Source organism: Thamnophis elegans, chromosome 6 (assembly GCF_009769535.1).
Source record: "Thamnophis elegans isolate rThaEle1 chromosome 6, rThaEle1.pri, whole genome shotgun sequence".
Taxonomy (NCBI): Eukaryota; Metazoa; Chordata; class Lepidosauria; order Squamata; family Colubridae; genus Thamnophis; species Thamnophis elegans.
The window spans coordinates 20,219,389-20,245,042 of record NC_045546.1 but is presented as its reverse complement, the minus strand read 5'-3'; the positions used below and the strand labels follow the sequence as shown (position 1 = coordinate 20,245,042).

At 36.2% G+C, this 25,654-nt stretch overlaps 1 protein-coding gene across 1 annotated transcript in view; it reads left to right on the top strand.

Moving 5' to 3' along the window:
- The window catches only part of XPO4 (exportin 4), an 85,403-nt gene that overhangs the window by 26,746 nt on the left and 33,003 nt on the right, over positions 1-25,654 (top strand). Inside the window, exons 5-9 of the mRNA XM_032219888.1 lie at positions 8,469-8,585; positions 11,756-11,909; positions 17,656-17,768; positions 20,662-20,819; positions 21,023-21,197. Coding sequence (XP_032075779.1) covers positions 8,469-8,585; positions 11,756-11,909; positions 17,656-17,768; positions 20,662-20,819; positions 21,023-21,197 — 717 coding nt within the window. The remainder of the gene's footprint in view (positions 1-8,468; positions 8,586-11,755; positions 11,910-17,655; positions 17,769-20,661; positions 20,820-21,022; positions 21,198-25,654) is intronic.

The window sequence follows — 25,654 nt, the reverse complement described above, 5'->3', positions numbered from 1 at the left end:
AATTCTCTTTTCTGCTTTGGCTATTTGGAAAGATTCCCCATTCTGAGATCTAGAGTGCAGCTTCGTGTGTGTGTGGCTGTGTGTGTGGCTGTGTGAACTTTCAGCTGCTGGTGGAGCCTCATATTAATATATAAAAATAGTCTGTTCAACAACTTGTCAAGCGTTGCTCCTAATGTGTTCACTGAGTTATGTATGCCTTGAGGTCTTCACTGAAGGAAGGTAAACATGTTGACCACGAGCCATGTAAAATAACAGAGTTGGGTAAATTAGATGATTGTTAAAAACTGCATGAATTTAAAAATGGATCACATTTCCCTCTTAACCCTGCACACGACAGAGCAGACCCCAGAAGAAATATAAGAAGATGCTAATATATCCACAGCCCCTGGTTTATATTTGACACCAGTAGTCTTTAAGTCTTTGCATTGTTACCATTTTTTGTGTATGTTTTGCAATTAGACATGCAGAGTTTGTTTCTGGCTGTAATGTAAGCTAAAACCCAAGGAAGTTTTTCAAAACTAAAAAAAGGTTTAAAAGATTAAAGCGATTGCAAAGAACAGGATTTCTTCAGATCTGTCAAAGACTGTTAAATCATTTGCATGCCATAAGAAGGAACAATACAAATCCCCTTTATGCTAATTACATTTAATATAACACAGTTCATTTTTGAAGACTCAGAAAAAGTTGGTTATATAAATGTTATGCTACATTAGTACCCCAAATCCAAAATAACACATTTCAAAAATTCAATAAGAATATGATTTATAGGAATAAATAAGAGCCTCGGTAGCGCAGTGATCAGAGTGCAGCATTACAGGCTACTTCTGCTGACTGCCGGCTGCCTTCAATTTGGCAGTTCAACCTTGAGTTCAGGCTCAAGGTTGTCTCAGCCTTCCATCGTTCCGAGGTGGGTAAAACGTGGACCCAAATTTTTGGGGGAAATATGCTGACTCTGTACACCACTTAGAGAGGGCTATAAAGCACTGTAAAGTGGTATATAAGTTTAAGTGCTATTGCTATGTGCTAATAAATGATAAGAATGCAGTTTATGATTTTATATTTTAGAACAGCTTATTAATATTAAGGGGGGAGGGCATGGATAGAAAATGTTCCTTAGGTCTAGGAATTAAATTAATTAGAAGTAGTTTCAAGCTTAGAAAAAAAAGAATAACATTATTCTGTGCATTATTTATTTAATGTATAGCAATAGCAATAGCAGTTAGACTTATATACCGCTTCATAGGGCTTTCAGCCCTCTCTAAGCGGTTTACAGAGTCAGCATATTGCCCCCAACAACAATCTGGGTCCTCATTTTACCCACCTCGGAAGGATGGAAGGCTGAGTCAACCCTGAGCCGGTGAGATTTGAACAGCCGAACTGCAGAACTTCAGTCAGCTGAAGTAGCCTGCAGTGCTGCATTTAACCACTGCGCCACCTCAGCTCTCCATATGGCAATGGTACATTAGCCAGGAGACTACATGGTTAATACAGGTTTGGCTGCCTAAGACTGCTAATCCCTTCGGATCACGCTCATGCACTATCCAGAGTGCACCACAAGGAACGAACTAGCTCTGAACTCAATACTACGCATTGAAAGCTGTTCTTGAAAAACTGCATACTCGATGCTGATTTGGCTGACTGTGGTTAACAATGTTTAAATAATGATGCTTTATTATCGGTTTTCATTTAGGGATGGGAAAAAGACACAAGGAATTTCTGTAGACAATCTCTTCTGTGCCTGACTCATTTCCTTATCCTCACAGAGCAGAGAGATTGGAGAAGAAGGGATTACAAGAGAATAAGCAGGCACACAGTGGGGACTACAGAGGGCTGTTTGCATAGTGCACTCATGGCTCCTCCCAACCTGTCAGGTGTAAGAAATCAGGAACCTGGGTGGTTCAAATGAGTAACCAGTTTATTCCATGCTATCTCTAAACAAGAAACTGAACTAATGATGGCCAAAGTAAATTGGCAATAGATAAAAGTTAAGGGAATTCAAGGAGGGCTGGATTTAGATCTCTTGTGGGTGTGAAGGGATCATAAACTGATGATGCTCTTGAACCTTCTCTCATGCTCAGCCTGGTCATCTCCTACACAACCCTCCTGGCTGCTGGTTCCATTACATTGCTTTTGATGTGTTACCCATTTGATGTGTATTATCCATTACTTGCTTGCTTGTAATTCCTTCCTCTCCAATCTATGGTATCCACTTGGCAAATGGGGGCAGGAAACACAGGTCACATACAGAATAACATGTACTGACAGTAATGGTGATCTTATAACTAAGGAACACTGCAAAGATTGTAAATGTGGGCATTGGTTATAAAGTTATTTTTTTCAGCACTTTTTTTCAGTATTTTTCATGTTCCAATTTATCCTTTCTAAAAAATTTATTATTAATTTCAAACAAACATACATAAAATAAAAATGAACAGTTCACTGCATGTGAAGAAAAAAGGACAAAAAATAATGAAGAAAAACAAAAAAAGAAAAATATTTAACTACAAATATATTTCAAGTTCATGTCGTTTAAAAAGGGAAAACTATGCTTTCAGTGTTCACCAAACCTCTCCCCAAAAAATTTCGCAAAGGGAGAGGTAATTGTTTTTTGATTAACAAAATATGTAATTGGCTCAAAAATTGCTAAATCTTATATCTCTGACATCCATCCTTTATATCGTCAGTTAAAATATGTTTCCATCTCCAAAAACATTTGCTTTTTTCCCGGTAATTCAACATATTGTACAACATTACTCCAAAAGGAGACTAAGAAAGAACATGATAACATTGGAGTTAGAATGACCTCAAATACTGTATCTTGCAATGGCTAACACAAATAATCATTAGTGGTAAGTGTGTTGTGTATCATTCAGAGTTTATTTTTATTTGTTAGCCTACACTTTTGTTATACCTAAGGTGAATTTTTGTACCTTTTCTCTGATAGAGGTTGTTCAAGGACAAGAAATTAAGAAAGTCACTTCTGAGGTAGCCTTTCTAGAGACTGTTTCTATTTCGTTTTGCTTTCATTGTTAGCAGAGTTGTATGGTGGCATCGCGACTATTTCCTCCTACTGTATTAGTTATAAGTGTCTCTTGAAGGATGTTATCAAATACTTCCTGTCTTCTTAGGCATCAGTTAACACTGACAATATGGATTTCACAGAAGCATTTGAAAAGAACAGCAGCCCTATAAATCATCTTGACAGTATGGGAGAATGATTTAAGACAGTAGGATTAACTCGATGGGCTAGGAAAACACAACTGTGCCACCTCTTTGCCTAAAGTACATTATTCTTTTGCTGTTTCCATAGATATAGAGATAAAAATATGTTTTCTTCTGCATAGGAAAAGGGTAAGATCGTCCTAATGGATTCTGAAGTTTTGAGAGTTAATTTTTTTAACAGCCAATTTGGTCTAAACCAAATGTTTCTTTTAATGCTGATGACTGAAGCACAAATGCTTGATACAGACACAACAGTTTTAGCTCTGAAATTTATTCTCTGATCAGTTTCTAAGTTTTGGACAGGTGTGTACTAGCCTCTATATTTTCCTAAACTCTTTGAACTCTTATATCCTTTCATCCCCTGTAACCTAAGCACATTCAAATACTGGTGCACGTTTTCCACCAACCGCCCAGTCACAAGTGTGAAATCCATTCTAACATTCATTAGAGCTTTAATTTTTTTAATTTAAATGAAATTCTTTTTTTAAAGGCATGAACCGTCCTTTATCCGAATGCAATAATGTACAGAAATATTTCACAATGTTGTCTATTTTTCAGTGCATTGCGGTAGTTTTTGTTTGCTTCTATTTTTAATGAGAAAGTAGCTTTAAGAGGGAGTTTATTAAAAGTTTTTTTTAAAAGAAAAAAAACCAATGATTGTCTAAGACTGCTTAACTTCCACTGAGTATCTGATTGCCCAGCTAATCTCTCTTAGCACATTCTGATTGATCTCCTGTTAGAGCAGCTGAAAGTCTCTTTTAAGCGTGGCAGACTTTTATAACTACCCAACTGGGGTAAGTGCCAGGCTATTCTAAGAGATAATCCACTCTCCAAACAAGAGAAATATTTTATGTTGTCAGACCAGGGTTATTGTTTGAGTATGTGATTTGTTCATGTGGTAGAACTCATAACATTTCTGTTAAGTGAGGCAGTAGACTAGTTTTATAGGTTCACCCTTAACTGGAATGATGTTCTCTCTGTACTTGCTCATTAAATCTGCACTATGAGCTGCAGTTGTTAAAAGCACATTTTTGGCCGTTTTTATTTTAATTTTTATAGAGTTCTATATCTGGAAATGAGCATTCCAACACTAGAAATGCAGTTTATATAGTTCTTTAGCCTCTTATCTGTTCATGCATAATCCAAATCCTTCCTCGTTCCACAATCACCTATAATCTTTCTGGCTCCAGATAATAAGAAAATAAAATTCTCATTAAGGCCAATCCAGACTGTAGTGGTGCATGTAGTTAATGGCTTCTGTTATTCAGTGCACATGACACCACAACTCCATGAGGTACATTGCTTCAAGTATGCTTCTGGGTGCAATTCATGGTTCTGCCAATCACCTTTAAAGCCCTTCATGGTTTGGGGCTAGATTACTTATGGCAGGGGTCCCCAGCCCCTGGGCCAGAGGTGGTATTCAGCCGGTTCTCCGGTTCAGGCAAACCGGTAGCAGTGGCTGCGGGAAGCTCCGCCCACCCACTCCGACATAATGCACGAGCACTGCACATGCACAGAATGTGGTGTGCATGCGCATATGTGGCATGTACGCTCACATTTGCAAATCAGTAGGGAAGGTAAGTGAATCCCCCCGCTGTCCCGGGCCATGGATCACTACTGGGCCATGAGAGCAGGTAAGCGCGTGCACGCATGTTCCATGTCCTTCCCACCCCCACTGTTCCACAAAGCCGGAAAGTTTGGGGAACTCTCATTTATGGGACACTGTCTCCCGAATTGTTTCTATCCATCCCATCTGGTCTGGCAGAATAGACATGCTTTGTGTCCCGTCTCTGGAATGTCATCCCTCCAGAGATCAGATTGGCCCCAACTTTGCTGGCCTTCTGCAAGGCTCCGAAGAAGTACATTTTCTGGTTGTATTGACTGTATGGTGCTTTTGTAATTTTCTCTCAGGGGATACGCAATTTATATTTTTGAGTTCAGCAGCCATATAAATCTAATAAAAAAGTTTTAAAAAATGAATATGAAACTTTGTGTCATTGTGGATAGAGAGTCCAGGATCATTATGGAAATCAGCCATTACATTCCGCTTGCATATATATTTCTAAATGGTTTTTTTATCTCTTTGGGATTTATATAGCAAAAAAGCCTATTAATTTTGTACATAGTGGCTGTGATAACTAGCTGTGTGTGGGGTCAAGGTATTGACATCAGAGGCATTTCTGAACAAAAGATGTTGCAGTTGGTGGGCGGATGGCACTACTGTCAGCTGTTGCATGACCTCGCATAAATAGTATCATCACAACTTTAATCTTTCGGGGGTTCAGAGGTAGTGTGCATATTTCTGTTTAAACCCTGGATGCTTGCCTGCATTCATGACCCTTTAACAATTCCTATTCCTCTGCCCATCCGTGACACCTTGGCTCCAAATTGTCTAGGGATGAAGCCAATAATTGTATACTTCCATTGTATGTACACCTATTGTGACAAATATAAAACATGCTACCTTTTGCATAATATGTGGAGGAGCGAGATGTTATGAAATAATCATTTTAATGTTTGATACATTAACATTTACCTTGAATATTCAGCTTTAAATAATATTGGATGAAGAAGTACCTGTACATGATTCATTTAATTCTGGAAATTTATATACTTAGCATTTGGCAGTTTCACATATATGTTTTTCAGTGTCAACTAAACTTACACAGATCTCTACTACTCTGTCGAAAAGTTTAGTGGTATATATGGGGAGGGTTGTCTTTGCATTTAGCCTTAATTCTAGATAAGCCCTATTAACTTTCAGAACAAAGCTATAGCAAATGCCTTTATTCTTGGGGAACGTTTACTACTAATTTAAAGTTTTAAATTTTCATTAAGAAGGCATTGATTATAAGAATTTCTTAGCTAAATAGCAGGATTTGACTGACGCAGCAGGTGACTTTCACATATAAGCAAATTTATAGCAATGATTGAAATGCACCATAAAGTCTGTGTAAGTGAACCATAATTTTCTTATAAAGTGGACATTTTTAGCTATGGTATTCTGTTTAAACTGATCTTTTCCAGCAGTATTAACTCACCTTCAATAATTTGATTTATCCTGTTATGAACTCCATTTGGTGGATGGGAAAGGGGCGAAAACCTCCTAATGAATCAGTGTCTACTTGATGAAGTTTTAAAATTTGTATGCTTATAATAGTAGTGTTCACCAAGACCAATTAGGGACTTTTAATTAATCCATGGTTTTGGGTAGTATGTCATGAACTTAACAAAAATTTACAAATACATAAAGTGCAACAAACGATAAATATTGAAACATCTTAACATGAAGAGTTTACACAAATGTTACCCGAGTAACATTTTCAGCCCAAAGATAATTTGCGCTACTTGCCTAGTAAATTATTTGTCTAAAATTATTTGTATACTGTGCTAGATTAGGCCAGAGACACACATGCATTCCTGTTGATTTTAGTTCAAAATGTGCTCCCAAAATAGGACAAATCCAAATCAAGAGTTAACTTAAGGAAAATCCAGCACTGATTGCTTTGCTGGGATGACTTTCATTGGGGTCTGAAAAGGAACAGTTCCCTTATCGTGGCACTATTAAACTTCTCAGTAGCATTCGTATCACCAATTATGGCATCTTTCTGGAATGTCTATGAAAATTGGGAGCAAGGGGAACTACATTACACTCTTTTTGGAGTGCCAGTTCCAGTTAGGGGTTTTGTAGCAGGAATATAGAAAGATGGAGTTACTATTTGTTTGTTGAGGTTCTGTGCCACCTGTATTTTTAATTCTGAATAGATAGAACTTCCTCTGAAATAATTGGCCTATGATTTTCCATCATGGCTGGAGGGGATGGTCTTTGCCCAGTTTTAATTTATGTGCCAGTTCTGGCTTACTGGGTTAAGAGTTTTGGCCATTGTGGAAGACTCCACCCATACTTCTTCCTTCCCCTGCATTCTTGGCCCTCATCCTTCATCAGTCCAACTCAGCTGCCAATCAAACAAGAGAGGAGGAATGAAAAAGAGAAGATGGCTGCCTGGGAGCTCTGCCATCAAAGGCCTTGTGAGAAAGAAGCTGAATAAACAAAGCCAAAGTCCTGGGGTCAAATAAAGAGACAAACTAAATGATAGCCAGCCTTGATGAGATGAGACGCAACTGACTCATTGAAGGGCCATTTATTTTCTTCCCTTTACCATTTACAAATAAGCATTCAGAATAAGGGGGGGAAGAATCAAGAAGCCCAACGAACAGAAAAGGTGAAGAAATAGTAAAAACTGTGACAGAAGAGAAATAAAAAGAAGAAACTAAAAAAGATAAATGGCAAATTTAGCTTTGTAAGTTTTCCCATGATAAAATAAAAGCCATCCACTAAGGGATATGCAACCCAACCAACTTCCAAGTTTCCAGTGCTTTGGGCTTATTGAGTCTGGGTCAAACTGGTTACTGGTGATTCAGAAAAAGAACATGCAACGACCACGATAACTCATACCTTTATCGTCATATGACTAAATTACTGCAATTTAATACTGCTCAGAAACAACTGCGGTCGTAAAATGAGGTGGCCTACAGTTTGACAAATAAAAAGTCCTATGCTGGCTTCCAGTAGGTTTATGGTTGCCATTCAACCATAAACCTGATTTTAACATACAAAGCGCTATGTAGCTTTGCACCTGTTTTTTCCAAATAGAACCAATCCAACAATATTCTCTTGATTTGGGGACGTAAGGATGGAACGATGCTGGAAGCAGTTTTTCCAATGATGGTCCTTGCTCTATGGATTAATGTCCTTCCAGATGCCATTTTGACAATAACCATGACAGTATTCTGACAACTGGTGAAAATGGAACCTTTTCTGAAAAGTTTTGGGGGAACAAGGGAGTAAGCCCCTAGATATGGTGGTGGATTAGACCATTACTATTTTATGTGTTTCACTCTATTATTGTTTTATTATATTTTATGGCACTTTTTTCAATAAGTCTGGGGATTGTAATCAAGGCACCATGCAGAATTGCTAAATAAATAGATGAATGTACCTACTTCTGAATTAGTAAGCATTCTCTGAAATGTCTATTATGCACAAAATAGTTTCTTTGCATTTTTTAACTACCATGGGGTTCAAAAACAACATTATCAAGACCAAGTAACAAGTGCTTTTTTGACTAAATTCAAATCGGAGAATAGATGTGACATTATTTTAATGATAATAGATATGATATGGCATAATAAAACTTTCATACAACAAATTATTCAGCTATTTTTTTTTAATCAAATTTTCTCAGCAAACTCTGGCCTGTTCCATTTTAACCGCATTGCTAAGTGAGTTCTCAAGTTCAAGTAAAACCAGCAACATTGGATTAAGCATGGAGTTCCATGGCAATTGCAAACTAATATTTCAGGTTAGTATGTGTTTCTATGTTTCCAAGAACAATGTGAACAGGGAAAGATTCATGATATTGCAGATATATGGAAGAAAACCGTGTAATAGTAATATGCAGGAGGAATTAAACTTTAAATTAGAAATTGTGTGTGTGGGGGTTCCTATGTAATACTTTTGTCTTTTCCTTCTCTAGCATATATTTCCAGTTACTCAAATGAAAGTAATAACAATTGAACCACAATGCATACCATAAGGAAAGGTTGCAAGTACTACTAAGAAATAGAAATAAAAATGGAAGGCTGTCCATAGAGTAGAATTGTTTTCCAAATGATAAGAGCCGTGGTGGTGCAGTGGTTAGAAAATAGTATTGCAGACCAACTCTGCCCACAGTCAGGAGTTTGATCCTGATGGGCTTAAGGTTGACTCAGCCTTCTGTTGGTTGGTAAAATGAAGACCCATATGGTTGGGGGCAATATGCTGATAATGTAAGCCACTCAGAGAGTTCCATAAAGCACTATGGAATGATATATAAGTTTAAATGCTATTGCTTGGACTTGGACTTAATCTTCGTAAATGTCAACGTCCACAAGGCAGTGACCGTTGCATTGTGAAGGCCAAAGGCAGAACGTCACAGATTACAGAGTTGTTTATCCGTGTGTTGTCCTGCCATTGGATTCTCAGCTTGTTTCACGGTTCCGTCGCCACGGGAACCAACACTCCCCATTTATCCGGGCTTGTGACCGGCTATGGTTTCCCATAGGCTGGGTTATGCTATTGCTATAAGAGCTTAGAGGAACACAAGTTTTAATAAATTAAATACAAACAAAAAAAGCCTTTGAGCAGCCATACCACTAATGAAGTATTTAAAAATCCAGCAATTAAAAACCACAAAACATTTCTTTACATTCTTTGGAAGCAAAAGAAGTTGACATCATTGACTGAAACCAAATAACTAGTTCCAGATGCAATCCATCTAAGTGTTTTTAAAGACTAACATGTGAAATTGCTGATCTTCTAGGAAAAATATGTAGTATTATTCTACTTATTAGAGAACTGGAATGGAACCCAGGAATTATCAAGGAGGTTACATGCCAGAAATTTAACATCTGTTCTGAATAAATGTAGAAAGCACGATTAAAGATAGAATTATCTATCACATCAAAGAAAAATAAGATGAAGAAAAAAGTATACAATTGTCTTTTAAAAGTAAATCCTGAATCCTGTCACATTAACTATATCCTGAGTGTCAGTAAAAATATGTATTAGTCAGGGAGACATTAGTAGGTTTTTCAAAAGCCTTTTGTTAAAACTCTCTAAAAATTCCTGGAAAACTTAATGCCCTTAATTACATATTAACAAACATAACGTCATAGGTTTACATATTAACAAATAGCGAAATTGGTTCAATGTAAAGGGATGCACATTGAGGGAAAAATCAACTGCCCATATATACTGCTGAGCCTATTGATTGATTGATTGATTGATCTGATCTGATCTGATCTCAGCAGATGTCTCTGGGCAACTCACAATTCAGAAACATGTATTATAATTAAAAACTTAAAATTTTTAAAACAATAAAAAACATTAAAACACCTAAAAATATTGAAACGTCTTAATTTGAGTACATACAAAATAAGATAACTGGCTGTTAACAATAGGAGGCATGGCCATTGGCAGGTAGCATCATAGGCTCAGGAACATAGCCAGGTCTTTAAAACTTTATGGAAGGCTAGCAGGGTGGGGTCTATGTTGGTTTTATATTGTTTGGAACTCTTCAGGAAAAAAGTGAGTAAATGCATTTCTGTTTGAAGAAGCATGAAGTAATTCATAATGGGCAAAGACATCTAACTTTACAATGCATTGATGAAGCCAGATGTGTATTGCTAATCATGAAAACGAGTGGTGGCTCAGTGGCTAAGACACTGAGCTTGTCAATCAGAAAGGTCAGCAGTTTGGTGGTTTGAATCCCTAGCGCCATGTAATGGAGTGGGCTCCTGTTACTTGTCTCAGCTTCTGCCAACCTAGCAGTTCGAAAGCATATAAAAAATGCAAGTAGAAAAATAGGAACCACCTTTGGTAGGAAGGTAACAGTGTTACCATGCGCCTTTGGCATTTAGTCATTCCAGCCACATGACCATGGAGACGTCTTTGAACAGTGCTGGCTCTTCGGCTTTAGATGAGCACCGCCCCCTAGAGTTGAAAACAACTACCACATATGTGCGAGGGGAACCTTTACCTTTAATCATGAAAAAAAAAATGTAAATGTTAATGATGAAACTAACTTAGTGTGTGGCAGCTGTGAAAAACTTACCAAGTGATTCGAACAGCTGCCTTATGGGAGAAAAGACTAAAATATTTGGGACACTTTAGTTTGGAAAAACACTAATGATACTCCTGGTTGAGTGCAATATGAGAGTAATAGTGAGACAGGGTTCTTTCTCCAGCTCCTACTTGTGAGTAACTCAAAACCAACTGTTGGCCACCATGAGAAGCAAAGACTTAAATAAGATGGGTTTTAAAGCCATCATGACTACAATTATGTTATTTGGACAAACTAGTAAGAGAAGGTCTTGTCATAAGCAATGCCCCAAAGAAAACGTGGATATCCCAAGTGGCTCACGACCTTCAACCACTCCATTTCTCGATAACCGATGCCCAACAAGCCGCCCTAAATCGGAATCAATGGCGTGCTGTAATCCGTGACATCCTGCCTCTGGCCTTCACAATGCAACGGTCACTGCCTTATGGACGTTGACATTTACGAAGATTAAGTCCAAGTTGTCATAAGCAAATCTGAATGTTTCATGATTCAGAACTGAAAGAAAGATAGTGCTTCATGCTCAGAGACATAGCAATGGCAGTGTGTTGTAATGCTACATGAGCAGATAGTGGAATTGCACTCCTTTTCCTCTTCATGGATTTCCTGTAGGCTTGTAATATATAGCATACTGGAGTACGTGATCTTTTGATATGATTTATATACAATTAACCTAAACTTCTCAGCTGAAAAAGAACGAACTGCTATTTCTGTAACAAATGCATGATTTCTGTGTAAAAGATTCAGTCCATGAGGGATAGAGTTAGATAGGTCCGAGAGTTGTAATTAAAATGCTTAATTTTATTTGCATACTGATTTGTATTGGGCAAAATTGAACGATTATTAAAACATCTGGTCTTTATTCTGTGCAGGAGGATGATCTCCGTCAGATCTTTATGCTTACAGTAGAAGTACTACAGGAATTCAGCCGGCGTGAAAATCTTAATGCTCAGATGTCTTCAGTCTTTCAACGTTACCTTGCACTAGCCAATCAGGTCTTAAGCTGGAATTTTCTTCCTCCAAATTATATCCTTTTGATCATTTGTCAAAATTCTGTGAAAGTATACCTCAGTTTCAGTACTATGAATCCTGTAAAGGAGAAGCAATATCTTAGATCTAAAGAAGGTTAACATCTGAGCATGCTAGAAGTCTATCAGGAAGTAGATGTAGTGATTATTCCAAGGTGTGTGAGTGTGTGTGTGTGTGTAATCACACATTTCTTTCTTTTTTTTCCACCCAGAAATATCTAATCTACTTAAAAATGCACGTGAAAAAGCTAGATACAGTGTAATAAAAATGGTGGCTTTATTAGTAATATGAGCATAAAACATAATATTTATTATTGTTATCACTATTCTAATAAGCAAAGTTATTCTCTAAAGCATGTCTTTTTATAGCTACATAAAAGTAAAAGTCACATTCCCCATAATTCAAATTTCTTGGGTAGCCAATCGAAAAGGCTCTGAGGGGACATTAAAGGAGAGATAGACAGGCAGAGAAATGGAACAGAAAGGGTGACTTCTGGTCAATATCCTACTGTATATTGCAAACTGAGAGGGGATAGTTTAAAATCTGCCTTCAGATCCCCTTTTCCAAGAGTTCCCTAATAAAGAACTTACATTAGGCCAATGTCAGTTAGATTGAACCTCTTGACACCTTTAGTCTATAAGCTGGGAATTTCTTAGTTGCTCTGGCAAAAATTTCACTCTTGCCCAGCCCAAGACATTCCCTTATATCAGTGGTTCTCAACCTGTGGGTTGGGATCCCTTTGGGGTCACCTAATACCATCGGAAATCACATATTTTCAATGGTCTTAGGAACCGAGACACCAATTTTATGGTTGGGGGTTACCACAACATGAGGAATTGTACTAAAGGGTCGCGGCATTGGGAAGGTTAAGAACCACTGCCTTATATCAAAGCTTATATGGTTAGAAAGGTATACTTATTGGGGAAAGGGAATATATCACATAGAAAAAAAATGAATGCATATGCAGATTTGTGAAGAAGATCAACACAATTAATCTAGGCTGACCAGGTGCTTGTTATTTTCTTGAATAAAATCTTGGCTGTCGGCATATGAACTGTCACAGTTCATAGCTAGGGATCTAGTTAGAGGTAGCATCTAGAGCTCTTCATGGAACATTTATATGCTCCACTTCTCTGTCTGTATATTTTGTCCCTCTCTTTTGTCTTTTTTTTTTAGCACCATCCTCAGTTCTACAGAACATAGAGGAAAAGTGAAAGCCACTTTCTCTGTGAAGGTTGTTTTGTCCAGCAAAGCCAGAATGCTCAGCCTTGGATGTTCTGGATCTATCTAGCAAGTAACAAATTATTTAGCAATTAAAGCCATCTTAGTAATACTTGATAGAATTCTAAAGATGCAGTCTATTTTCCCCAAGTTATGACATTGTATAAATAGGATTACATGGCTTTTTAAGGGAACAAAAGCTGGATTGTTTTGATTCTGGCTTCTAACTGTAGGTCCAACATATCAGACACTTTAGGGGGCACTGTTGTGCCATATCAAAAATCTAGAGATTTGTCTTCTTGCCTTATGCCAACAAAATAGTTTGAGAACTGGGATAGCTCCCTAATGTAAAAGGACTACAAATTTGGGATTGTTTAGAACAAAAGACAGTGTAAAATAATAGAGGTTTATAAAAGCAAGCTTTATGTACATATTCCCCTTAATGAAGGAAGATTCAAGAGTGAGAGAACAAAATGCTTTTTCAAACTACATACCATATTTTTGGAGTATAGGACGCACCACAGTATAAGACGCACCGAGGTTTTGAAGAGGCAAATTAAAAAAAAGTTTTTGCACTCTGCAGACCTCCCCAAAATGGTCTGTTTTTTGCGAAAACAGGCCCGTTTTTTTTTTGCCCCCCCAAAAAAGGGCATGCATAGCCTTTAGGAGGCTTATAGAGTGCTCCTGGGGAGTAGGAGGGCCAAAACAATCAAAAAAATGGACCATTTTTTGCTCATTTCTGCCCTCCCCAGCCCCCAGGAGCACTCTGCAAGACTCCTAAAGGCTATGCATGGCCATTTTGGTGAAGGGGACGGAGTTTTGGGAGGCAAAAAAATGCTGTATTCAGTGTATAAGACACACCCAGATTTTCAGCCTCTTTTGTGAGGGAAAAAGGTTCGTCTTATACTCTGAAAAATACGGTAATCAAAGTGTGGAATCTGTTGCCAGCAATTATAATGGGTGTTAACTTGGATGGCTTTAAAAAGGGACAAGACAGGTTCATGAAGGATTAGACTATCAATGACTAATAATAGTCATTTACTACTTTCTGAATTATAAGCAATATGTCTTTTATACAGCATAAAGGGAAGATAATGCAAGATAATATTTCCCTGAAGTTCAGGCTTTATTTTTATTGTTTATTTGTTACATACTGTACATATATATCCCACTTTTCCTCCTGGAACTCAAGGCAGGATACATCGTACCCCATTCTTTCTTAATCCCCACAGTGACATTCCTGTTAGTTTGGTTGTGCTGAGAGAGGAGGGGAGATAACACCAGAATCACCCATTTGGCTTCCAGGGCTGAAAGTGAATTTGGGCCCTGGGTCTTCTCAGTCCAAATATTTAACCACTACACTGTAACTTTGGCGAACTTCCAAGTAATCCCTGCCACAGAATGCAGGATTGTATGGGATTGTTTAACAAGTTTTAATTCATAACTCTTAATTCTTAATTCCATTTCTTCTTCAGAAAACAGATGAATTAAAAGGGAATTTGATGTGTATCCGCTTACGCAAGCCTTAATGTTAAACTGCATTGAATGTATGCTTTAAGTGTCAAAGTGGAGAGCTACAGCTTTGGCTTACAGAAAAAAAGGAGAACATCATTTTTTCTCCAGCAATTGCTATTACAGGACTTACAATAATACAATACAATAGCAGAGTTGGAAAGGACCTTGGAGGTATTCTTGTCCAACCCCCTGCCTAGGCAATAAACCCTATACCATTTCAGACAGATGGCTATCCAGTGTTGGGGCTTTCACAACTTCTGGAGGCAAGCTGTTCCACTGATTGATTGTTCTAACTGTGAGGAAATTTCTCCTCAGTTCTAAGTTGCTTCCCGCCTTGATTAGTTTCCACCCATTGCTTCTTGTTCTACCCTCAGGTGCTTTGGAGAATAGTTTGACTCTATCTTCTTTGTGGCAACCCCTCAGATATTGGAACACTGCTATCATGTCTCCCCTAGTCCTTCTTTTCATTAAACTAGATGTACCCAGTTCCTGCAACTGTTCTTCATATGGTTTAGCCTCCAGTCCCCTAATCATCTTTGTTGCTCTTCTCTTTCTAGACTCTCCACATCTTTTTTACATCGTGGCCACCAAAACTGAATGCAATATTCCAAACGCCTTACCAAGGCATTATAAAGTGGTATTAACACTTCACATGATCTTGATTCTATCCCTCTGTTTATGGAGCCTAGAACTGTGTTGGCTTTTTTGGCAGCTGCTGTACACTGCTGGCTCATATTTAAATTGTTGTCCACTAGGACTCCAACATCCCTCTCACAATTACTACTACTGAGCAAGATACTTGAGCAAGAGCCGAGATACTTGAGCAAGAGCCGAGGTGGCGCAGTGGTTAAATGCAGCACTGCAGGCTACTGCTAGATCAGCAGTTCAGCGGTTCAAATCTCACCGGCTCAGGGTTGACTCAGCCTTCCATCCTTCCGAGGTGGGTAAAATGAGGACCCAGAGTGTTGGGGGCAATATGCTGACTCTCTGTAAACCGCTTAGAGAGGGCTGAAAGCCCTATGAAGCGGTATATAAGTCTACTGCTATATACTACCTATACCATACCTGTGCATTTTGTTTTTCTTACCTAAATGTAGAACCTTACTTTTTTCACCATTGAATTTCATTTTGTTAGATAGTGCCCAGTGTTCAGGTTTGTAAAGATCTTACTGTATTTTAAGCCTATCTTCTGGAGTGTTGGCTATTCCTGCCAGCTTGGTGTCATCTGCAAATTTGATGAGTTCCCCATTTATTCCCTCATCCATTCTACTTTATCTAGTAGTAGGTTATGGTCTACTTTATCAAATGCCTTACTTAAGTCCAAGTAAATTATATCAACGGCATTCTTCTGGTCCACTTTTATGTTGTCTTTCCTTATTTAAAATTAAAATAGTACTTTTAGTGTTTTTAAAATTAAATACTGTGTGTCTACCAGCATTTAATATAGAGTATTTTAATAGAAAAAAGTACTTACGATTGAGTAATCCACTCAGAACAATTATTATTATTAACCATGTATTATTTTATCATTGTCTTTGATGCTTTTCAAAGTAATAAACAGATTCCCTGTGCACAAGAGACTTACTGTTAAACAGACAGCAAAAGGAGAGGGAAATGGAAAAAAACAAGGCGAGAGTATTTCATTCACCCTATATATGCTTAATTAAGCCTCAACCTGTTTATCAGAAGCTATGGGTAAAACTTAAAGCTTATTAAAAAGTTGAATTTTGGATAGCTAATGTTAGGCAGAAATTAGGGGCAGCAGTTTTAAGGAGAAAATTATGTATTAAAGGAAAAAGGCAGATTAAAAAAAAAATATGTAAGAGAAGATAAGTTCATAGAGAAACTAGCAACAGAGTTTTGGACTCGGCTATATGGCCAGTGCAATGGAAAAGGTGTCAATAATGTTGTTCAGTAAAATTTAAACTATTATACTTATTTTTTAGAATAATTAGTACTCAGCTACAAAACTAATTGAATTCTATTGTTGTCTGTGGTATTGTTCCCTCCCCCCCCAGCCAACCAAAATAAATATCTGAATGTTACATGAGATTCAACAATATACTCTTTTGTGTTTGTTAACTTTTAAGAACCTCCAAAAGCTGTACATCAATCTTTAGGCAGATTGATAATTAAATTGTCTTCTTTCAAATATACTGTTTTACCAGATTTGCATGTAATTTAGTGAATAGCAAATGCATATGTATTCTGGATAACTGCCCTGTGTTTTAAGTATTCATAGCTTGCAACTTTGGAGTAGTGTTTAATGTAAATGCACAAAATGATATTATGTTTGTATTTTTACATTGATTCTCTATGTATACTAATATCCTTTTTGTAGGATCATCTTGTATTATCTGAAACATAGCATATGTTTTATCTTTTAAAGACTGCTCCTATGTAAAGTTATTAGTAAAGAAACTCAATCAAAATTAGTGTGATGTGTGTGCATGAGGTTGGGATATAAAGTTCCAGATTTAAACCATGTATCCATTATCCCTGCTGTGAAGTGTGTAGACACGCATGCATATGTGTAATTGATACATTTTTTTAATCTAACAAGAAGCTAAACTCAATTGAATCCTTTGAAGTATGTAGGATATGCTAGTAGGTTTCAAAGACTTAAATTTCCAGGCAGCATCTGACAAAACCAGCCAAAAGCATTTTAATATACAAAGCATATTTTGGACAGGTTTGATACCTGTTGAATGTGGTGTCATTTTTGTCCCTTGTCTCATCGGAACGATTATTACACGATTAAGCCACTATGGAATGTTTCGTCATTGTGATCAAACTGTTATCTGGCATTCCTAGGGTGTTCTTTTTTGCAGTACAATGTCTTTTATTCCTTGTCCTCATGCATGAATTATGCTGTGTATGTGAAGAGGCTTAAAATTTGTTTCCATTGCATTCTTTCTGAATGGGACCTGTTGTATCAGGGATTTAAAAAAAAGAAAAAGAAGAAGGCCAAATTGGAATGTTGTTGTTGACCTTGACACCAGACAACTAGGCAGACATTATATAGCTATGTTTGAATCCTCACAAAATGTGATGCTAAAGCCAACAGAGTCCTGGCGTGAGACCCTCCTGGACAGCAGAGTGATGGAGCTTTTCTTTACAGTAAGTTCCATTGTTCTCTTTTGCTAGTTTTAGCAACAACGCTACAGCTCCCATCACTTCTTTCTCAGATTGTTGTTGGATTTTTCCCTCTCTTGGATGCGGTAGGAAGACTTCAGGTAAGAGTTGCATAAATCATACTCTATGCTTCACCAACACAACCGGTTAAATCTTTTAAACCGGTCAATGTTTGCATTGATTCCTCTGCATTGTCTTCATTTAATTTAACAATGGTTGTGATTTGAACAGCGTTGTTGGATATCTTTCAGTAACTTCTTCAGTATTGCTGGTCAAATAAAATTTCTCTAGTTGAGATTGTAAACACAAATTAAGCTATGCCTGCTCTCCTCTTAGGCATTATGCAAATAGAGTAAAACAAAAGTAAAGGGAGCTTAAAGCTGCTTCCCATTTGGCAACTTCCTACATGGGTAATGTTTCCATTTAGGAAACCTATGTTTATTCTGGCATGTACCATAAGAGTGCCTGCATGATGCATATGGCTTTTCCTCTGGAATCTTAGTTCTGTATAAGAATTTGCGGCATTTCATGTGAACCAGCCTGTGCTATTTGAGTTCTTCATTAAATGTTCAGTCCAGTCATCTGCAAGTTCAATATGCAGAAGAAGGAAATCCCAATTTAACTACGATCAATATCCAGCAAAGGAAAAAAAGAAAAAATCAGAAGCAACAACCAAGCAGAGATAGTGTAACAGTCATATTATGTCTAAAAATTAAGCCAAGGTGAGGAACAAATTGAATAAAATATAAGGAAATGGTGTAAAACAAGCTAAAAGCTTGTTTTAAAAGCTCAGAATCTATGTGAATTTTAAAAAGGTTTTTATTTGTTAAATAGAACCAAAATGTAATAAATAATCATTCAAAATACAATAAAATACTAATTAGAATGAATTAAAACTAACAAAATCCCATGTAATACCTATTATTCTAGAATTAGCTCAGTGCTTTAATGTATTATTAAATCTAGACCATATAGAAATTGCTCCATATTCTTATGTTTCAAAAATTGATAAGAGAATACATCTCCTGAATAGCAATACTTTTTTCAACCTGATGAGTATACATTTTCTCCCCCAAGGTATTATTTTCTATGAATTAATGGAGAAATTGACCATGTTTTTAGCATTAGACACCTGCCTTAGGTAATCTATTTTTGGAAGATAAACAGCAACTGCCCCCCCCCCCCAAATTAGAACGAGATAGTTAGAATTTGGGATTATTGCTTCTAAAACAATTGATGAGTTTAAGACTTTTTTAATGCTTTTATATAGCATGCTATTTTTTCAAAACATTTAACATTTAGTATGGTTATGTAGTTACTTGTACGTTTTTAATCTTGCTCAGGCATTTAAAAAAAACTTGCTGGCAGACCACTTAACAGCTGCACACAATATGAACAGCTGTCTAGACAACCAGACAGTTGCTACTGTCAGCTGGGACCTCCTCAAGAAAATAGCTTTTAGGTTTACAGGTTAACCCTTTCTAATGTAATTCTTCATTAGCCAGTTTGGGTTAAATTCCTTTGCTTGCTGGTAAAGGAACTAAATTTTAGATTTAAGTATTGTTTTCACCAGATTCACTTTTCCCAATAAACATCAACTCTCTGTTAATGAAATAGAGGTTAATAGTTTTATTCGTATGTACTGGATCTCCAAAAGAGCTATCGTCCTACATATGATTATAAATTCCTCATTTAGAGTGGATTTGCTCCATTTGTAACTTAATTTAAATAATATATTCCTTGATTGTCAACAAAATCAGTAGTGAATTTAATTTTTAAAATGATTACATATGTCTTTCATTATTATCCAGAGAATATATTCTAGTTTGTAGGTATTATATTTTTTAAACTAAACTTCCAATTTTCCCTATAAATATAAATATATTCTCCATTTTTCACAACTGTGTATTTTGTTGTAGGTATAACAACTGTACATTATACTTTGTTGTAGGTTTCTGCATTTATTAAACTCTATGTATTGTGAGCAGTTCATAAAACATGTTAAGCACATCTAATAATATGGTAACAATAAATATTAATTTAAGGTGCCTTTAAATTGATTGTGAGACTAGTATTTGTTAGGTTATAATGACCATCTGAAGTATTAAATTTGTTTAAACAAGGAGAAAACAGTTGTCCCATATTATTATTAAAAGCATATAAGGACATTGAATTCAGAAATTATATTGTGCATCCAAGGTTGTCTTTTAAAGATTGGTCTCTTGATGCCCACACTTGCTATAAATATTCAGTCTACAAATGATTGATCTATAGGAGTGATTTATCATCCATGAGGATCCCTTAAGGAGGCTAGTGCCAAAAAGGAGAGCAGTCTCGCAGACTGAAACAATAGGATTGAGACTAAAGAGGTTTGGGAAGTTATAAGAAGATTTTGCTTCAAGGAAATGCATTTGGTTTCTTGAGAGTTTGGTGTTTACCTCTACTAAAGAAGCATCTATATAATCTTGATTGAACTTGTCGACTAACTTTAGCAAGGCACTGTAGCCGAGGCATAGTTAGCATAATAGAGATGGCTGTCATTATTGCTGTTTTTAGAAGGAGCAGCATGTCTGACTGGCTGGCAACTGTTTCCCTCTCAGACTTAAAATGCATAGACAGTTTAACATGTAGGTAGGTCCCTGGCTTTGACTAATTTAATGTGACTGTTTGAATTGATCTTCTGAAGTGGCAGTTTGCATACATACCAAGGAATGACTACTAATACACGAGATACTAGGGAAGGCTGTTTATGTGGTGGTGGGGTGCATGTGCGTTTGCTCACGCTCTTTAGGAGTGCGTCATGTGATTATGGTAAAAGAACATCTTCTTTCTTCTCCCCACCTCCTCGTGTGGTGTTAACCCTCTCACTTCTGAAAAGGTGCATCGAAAAATTAGAGAAGACACCGATATGGCACAAGACTCTCTGCAGTGTTTAGCCCAGCTAGCCTCTCTTCATGGGCCAATCTTTCCAGATGAAAGCTCTCAAATTGATTATTTGGCTCACTTCATTGAGGGATTGCTCAATACTATCAATGGGTAGGTAATATGCTTACTTCCTAGAATTTGGGATTGCTGGGGAAGGGAGGTGGGACTTCTGTTCTGTTGTTTGAAGAACAGTTTGAAGAGCGGCATAGCATTAGAACATAAAAGATACCTTTCTGAGCAATAATGAAATGCTTGTCAACTTTACAATAAAGTTATTGGGCTGTTCTCTTTTTTTTTTAATGTTCTGTCTACAGGATTGAGATAGAAGATTCTGAAGCTGTGGGCATATCCAGTATAATCAGCAATTTGATCACTGTATTTCCTCGCAATATATTAACAGCCATTCCAAATGAACTTTTCTCTTCGTTTGTTAACTGCCTCACACATCTCACTTGCTCTTTTGGAAGAAGTGCCGCCTTGGAAGAAGTTGTAAGTAGCAACTTTAATTTTGTGAGGTTCTTCCAAAATGTTGAAACTTTAAAATACTTTTAGTTTTATGTAATGTCTAGCTTATGGTGCTATTCCCCCCCCCCAAAGTACTCAGTTAATTTGTAATGGTTACAGTGAGATGCATCCTTTTCTGTGGTCCTATTCTGTTTTATGAAGAAATTTATAGTTGGTTTATAGGCTCCTAATGAAGTACAAAATCACCCTGACTTAAAGCAATGTTCTAGAACTAGATGCAGAATTGGCAGTTCTGCAGTGAACTATATATTTATGTTGTGTTTTGATATTTTCCTCAGTTTAATATTGTTTGATATTAGCATGAAAAAATGAAGTTTTGGCATTATGTTACTCCAATTAATACATTTCAGTTCCTGTTATAACATTTTGTGTGGGGATTATATGGGTATTGTTGGATGTAGCAGGTTGAACTGGATAATTTCCCACATGTGAACGTTTTTGTTGCCTTTACTGTATTATTATAAGTTTAAAGCAATTAACTGAAAAGAAATAAATAAATCTGTATACCTTGGGATTCATATTATAATCCTTATAATATTATTCATATTATAAGGATTCTTCTGTATAGTGGCTTATAGTTGTAACTGTATATATAACTGTATTTATAAGGAAAATACAAAACTGAGTAAGAGCAAGGCATGAAAACTGGTAATGTGGGCTTTTTTAAAATCTGAGCTTCTGGTGTTAAAGAATCTGTGTTTGGTATCCAATTTAATGGGATTTTCCCCCCCATTTAATTGTTCTTTCCTATAAAGCACTCCATATCTCTCTCATCTTGAATTTTAATTTACATATATTTTATCTCTAATTCTCCTCCACTATTGAGTAAGAGATCTACGTACCATCTGTGTAACATCTAGTTTGGGCTTCCAGAATTGTCTTCAGCTTTTGCTATGTAAAATTAAGATTTAGGAATAAGAGGCGAATTTCAAAGTTCCACTTTTCAAATTTAGCAGAACAGGTCAAGAGCAATTGTTGGATGGACCATCTACTATATATTGCCTGAGTGGATTGGACAGAGCAGACCAATTTCCCTACTCTGTGCTGGTGTTCACTTTTGAAACTATAATAGTGATTTTTTTAATATATTGGAATAAAAGGTTTTTTTTTGAACACTTGTGAATTTTGTCTTGAGATTGATAGTTTGAATAAAATATCATTTACATTTTTACCATAATTTAAAATGCATTATCCTCAGAAATTCAGAAAGCCATCTTATCACAGCAATGCTCAAAGCAATTAATAAAATATTTGGTTTTAATTTTAGAATTCAATTTTAGATATTAAATCATTGTGGCCTTTAGTTTTCTGGTTTTGGCACATATGGCGGTGTCTCAAACACCAGATGGGTATAATATTTCCTGCAGAGGAGTTTGCTTTGACAGTTCTTAATACCTTGTAGGTTTATACTGGCACAGTATGTCCTTGTGTCCCAAAAAGGTTTTAAATGTGTGTTCTTAAGAATATAAGTATAAGTATAATCTTTATTGTCATTGTACTTAAATACAACAAAACTGGTTATATGAAGAAATGATATGGTAGACAGTGTATTTTTTCAATTGCAAATGCAATTTTCATGGGTTGGCCGCATATTGATAATGACAAGCTTATAGGATATCGGTGCATTGGAATCTAGGAGAGATATCCAATGCTTCAGATCCAATTCTAATTAGATACTACAGATGATATAGCCATCTATGCCCAGCAAAAGATGCAGCTGCTTTAAAGAGTTGAGATAAATACAATATATGTGCCTCTAGATAGTCAAAATAGCATTTTTTTCCAAATCAGAACTGAATCTCTATATCGTTCTAGAATCTAGCTTCCTATCTTATTTATGAATTTTTCACATGGTTGTACCTTGAATTACTAAAGGAATGTTTTATTAGCCCTGTCAATACTACACAGATTTTTAAAAAAAACAATAGAAAGTTTGCTCCTTCCTTACAGTATTGATTTTTGCTTTGTGTATTTAAGTTCATAGTGGAGAAATAGATTTTATATGGAGCAAAAAAAAGTGGGGGGTGAGTTTTACTGTTGTGCTGTATTGATTTTCCTCATCACCTTTGACAGATTTTTCCATAAAGTCGTTAGTATGGGGCTAAGGTCCCCAGCGCGCTTGCTAGCATATAGCAAGCAGCAGGCAATTATCTTCCCGCATTCTTCTTAAATAGCAACGGATTTTGGCATCGCACTGGGCTTTGGAGTAATCAGAAGCGTGAGCCTGTTCCAAAGCTCCGTATAACATGAGATTTACCTCAGGCCATTCCACTCATGGAATCATTAGAAAAGTTTTGTCATGTTGACTGAGAAAACAAGCAGTGGGATGTGTGAACTGAACCATGTTGGTTTCGCTAGCTCTGAAATCTTGAAGTAATGATGTAAGATAAGTCCTAAGTCTTCTTCAGGAAGGGCCCGTTGTGGCCCCTTTCACTATTGGAAATTCACAACTAATGAATAAGCCCCATTACCCTATGTATTGCAGTGTGAAATTATTAATTGTTCATTAGTTTAAACAGTATGTTGAGCTAACCAGCAGGTTGGGAATTACTGGTTTAAAATTTTTATAGGGCTTTTGCTAATGTGTCAGTATTAATAGGAATTTTTTCCCCCCCGTAACAGCAGATTTGTAAAAGAGATGTGAAAACTCCTGTTATTTATTTATTATCTAGAACCTATCTGTTATTAGTTCTAGCATTGTAGCAAATCTAATGCTCAAGTAGGATTTAATTCTTATTTATTAGATTTATAGCCTATGTTTATTTTGTACAAGGCATGGTAACATGAGGTACACAATATTCTCCCCTCCTATTTTCCTTACGACAACCTTACATTGTAGCCTGCGTAAGAATGACTATTCAAAAGTTAACTAAGTTGCCTGAGGGGAGACTAGAGCTCATAGTTTTCCAGTTGCTAGCCCAGCACTACGTTAAACTGATTCTCATTTTTTAAATGAATTTAATTTTTTTTAAAGGAAAAAATATATAAAACATTTGATATAAGCAACATGCACATAGGAAAATCATGCCATCTTAATCAGCTTGACCCCTAAACCCCACGTTTCTTCTGTATATTGTTAACAAAATTTGCAGAATTTTTTTAAACAATGAAATAAAATTGGAGCTTTGCTTCTACTTTTCAGAATAGTAATTTCTAACATTATTTTCCAGTTGCTTTTTTGTTTTTGTTTGAAAAATCAATTTTGTGTAATTTAGTTTGCCTATAGATATATTTTTGGATAAGTAATAAATAAAAGTATAGTTTATTTGAGCAACACTCCTTCCTTTTTGGATTAAATTTACTTTAAATTAGTATATTTAGTCTCAATTTCTGTTATAGACAGATCTACAAACTAATAAAACCTAAATAATATAGCAAAAAATTAGTAACAAAGAGTAAACCATCAACGCTATTATGTATATTAAAGCCATTTTGCCCCTCGCTATATTTTGTTACTGCATTGCTTTTCAGAAAAAGAGAATTAACAAAATCAGAGAACACGTTTGCCTTGTGAAATGTTGTAAATCTAAAAGGCTATCCGTATCCACAAGAGAAGCTCTTTTTTCTCATTTTGCTTTAACCATTTCCATGGACTTCTGAAAAGGGAAGACTTGTCTGCATTTTTTTTAACCTTTCAGAGCAGGGTTTTCAAACTGTATTCCACGGAACTATGGAGTCCCATAAGAGTTTGACAAGATTCTGTGACAGATTAAGGGGGAAAAGTTACTTATATTCAGCCAAATAAATTTTAAATTTGACCTTAAATTATAGCTTTTGCGGCCCCAAAAAATGTGAAAACTCCTCTATTAGGGGTCAGGGGTTTTTTTGGTATGAACATTTGAAAACACAGATTAATTTCTTTCTTATCTTGTCATTTTATATATCGTTTAAAATGTACTAGGAAGTATTTGTGATCCAGGTTCTTTTAAAAGTGAATTTTTCAATTAAATTGTTTGGGAATAAACATCTTTATATCTAATGCCATATAAATGAAAAATAAGACTAGCAGAAAATCTCTCCCTCATTCACGTTTGATTATATTTGTTGAAAAAGTCTGCTGGATTACTTGGCCACTGTAATCTTACTGTGTAAAGATTTAAAAAACTAAGAACTTCATATTTCAAAAGTTAAAATGTGATTTTTATTATAATAACGCTTTCTGATCATTTATTCTTGAGCTACTATTGGGTTTACCTTTTTATTTGGGAGATAACTGAATTGTTTTAAATCTTCTGATTTTGCATAAGAGAAACATGTTCTCTGTGTGTGTCTGTCCTATGTCTGTATGGGTATGTGGTAGTGTTTATTTATCCATCAACTTTTGTTTTCATTTTTAAAAATAACAGTTTACTGGAAGAGACTTCTTTTCCCAAATACGAACTTCCTTTCTCATCTTTGCAAAATTGGTCCAAAGGCTTGAG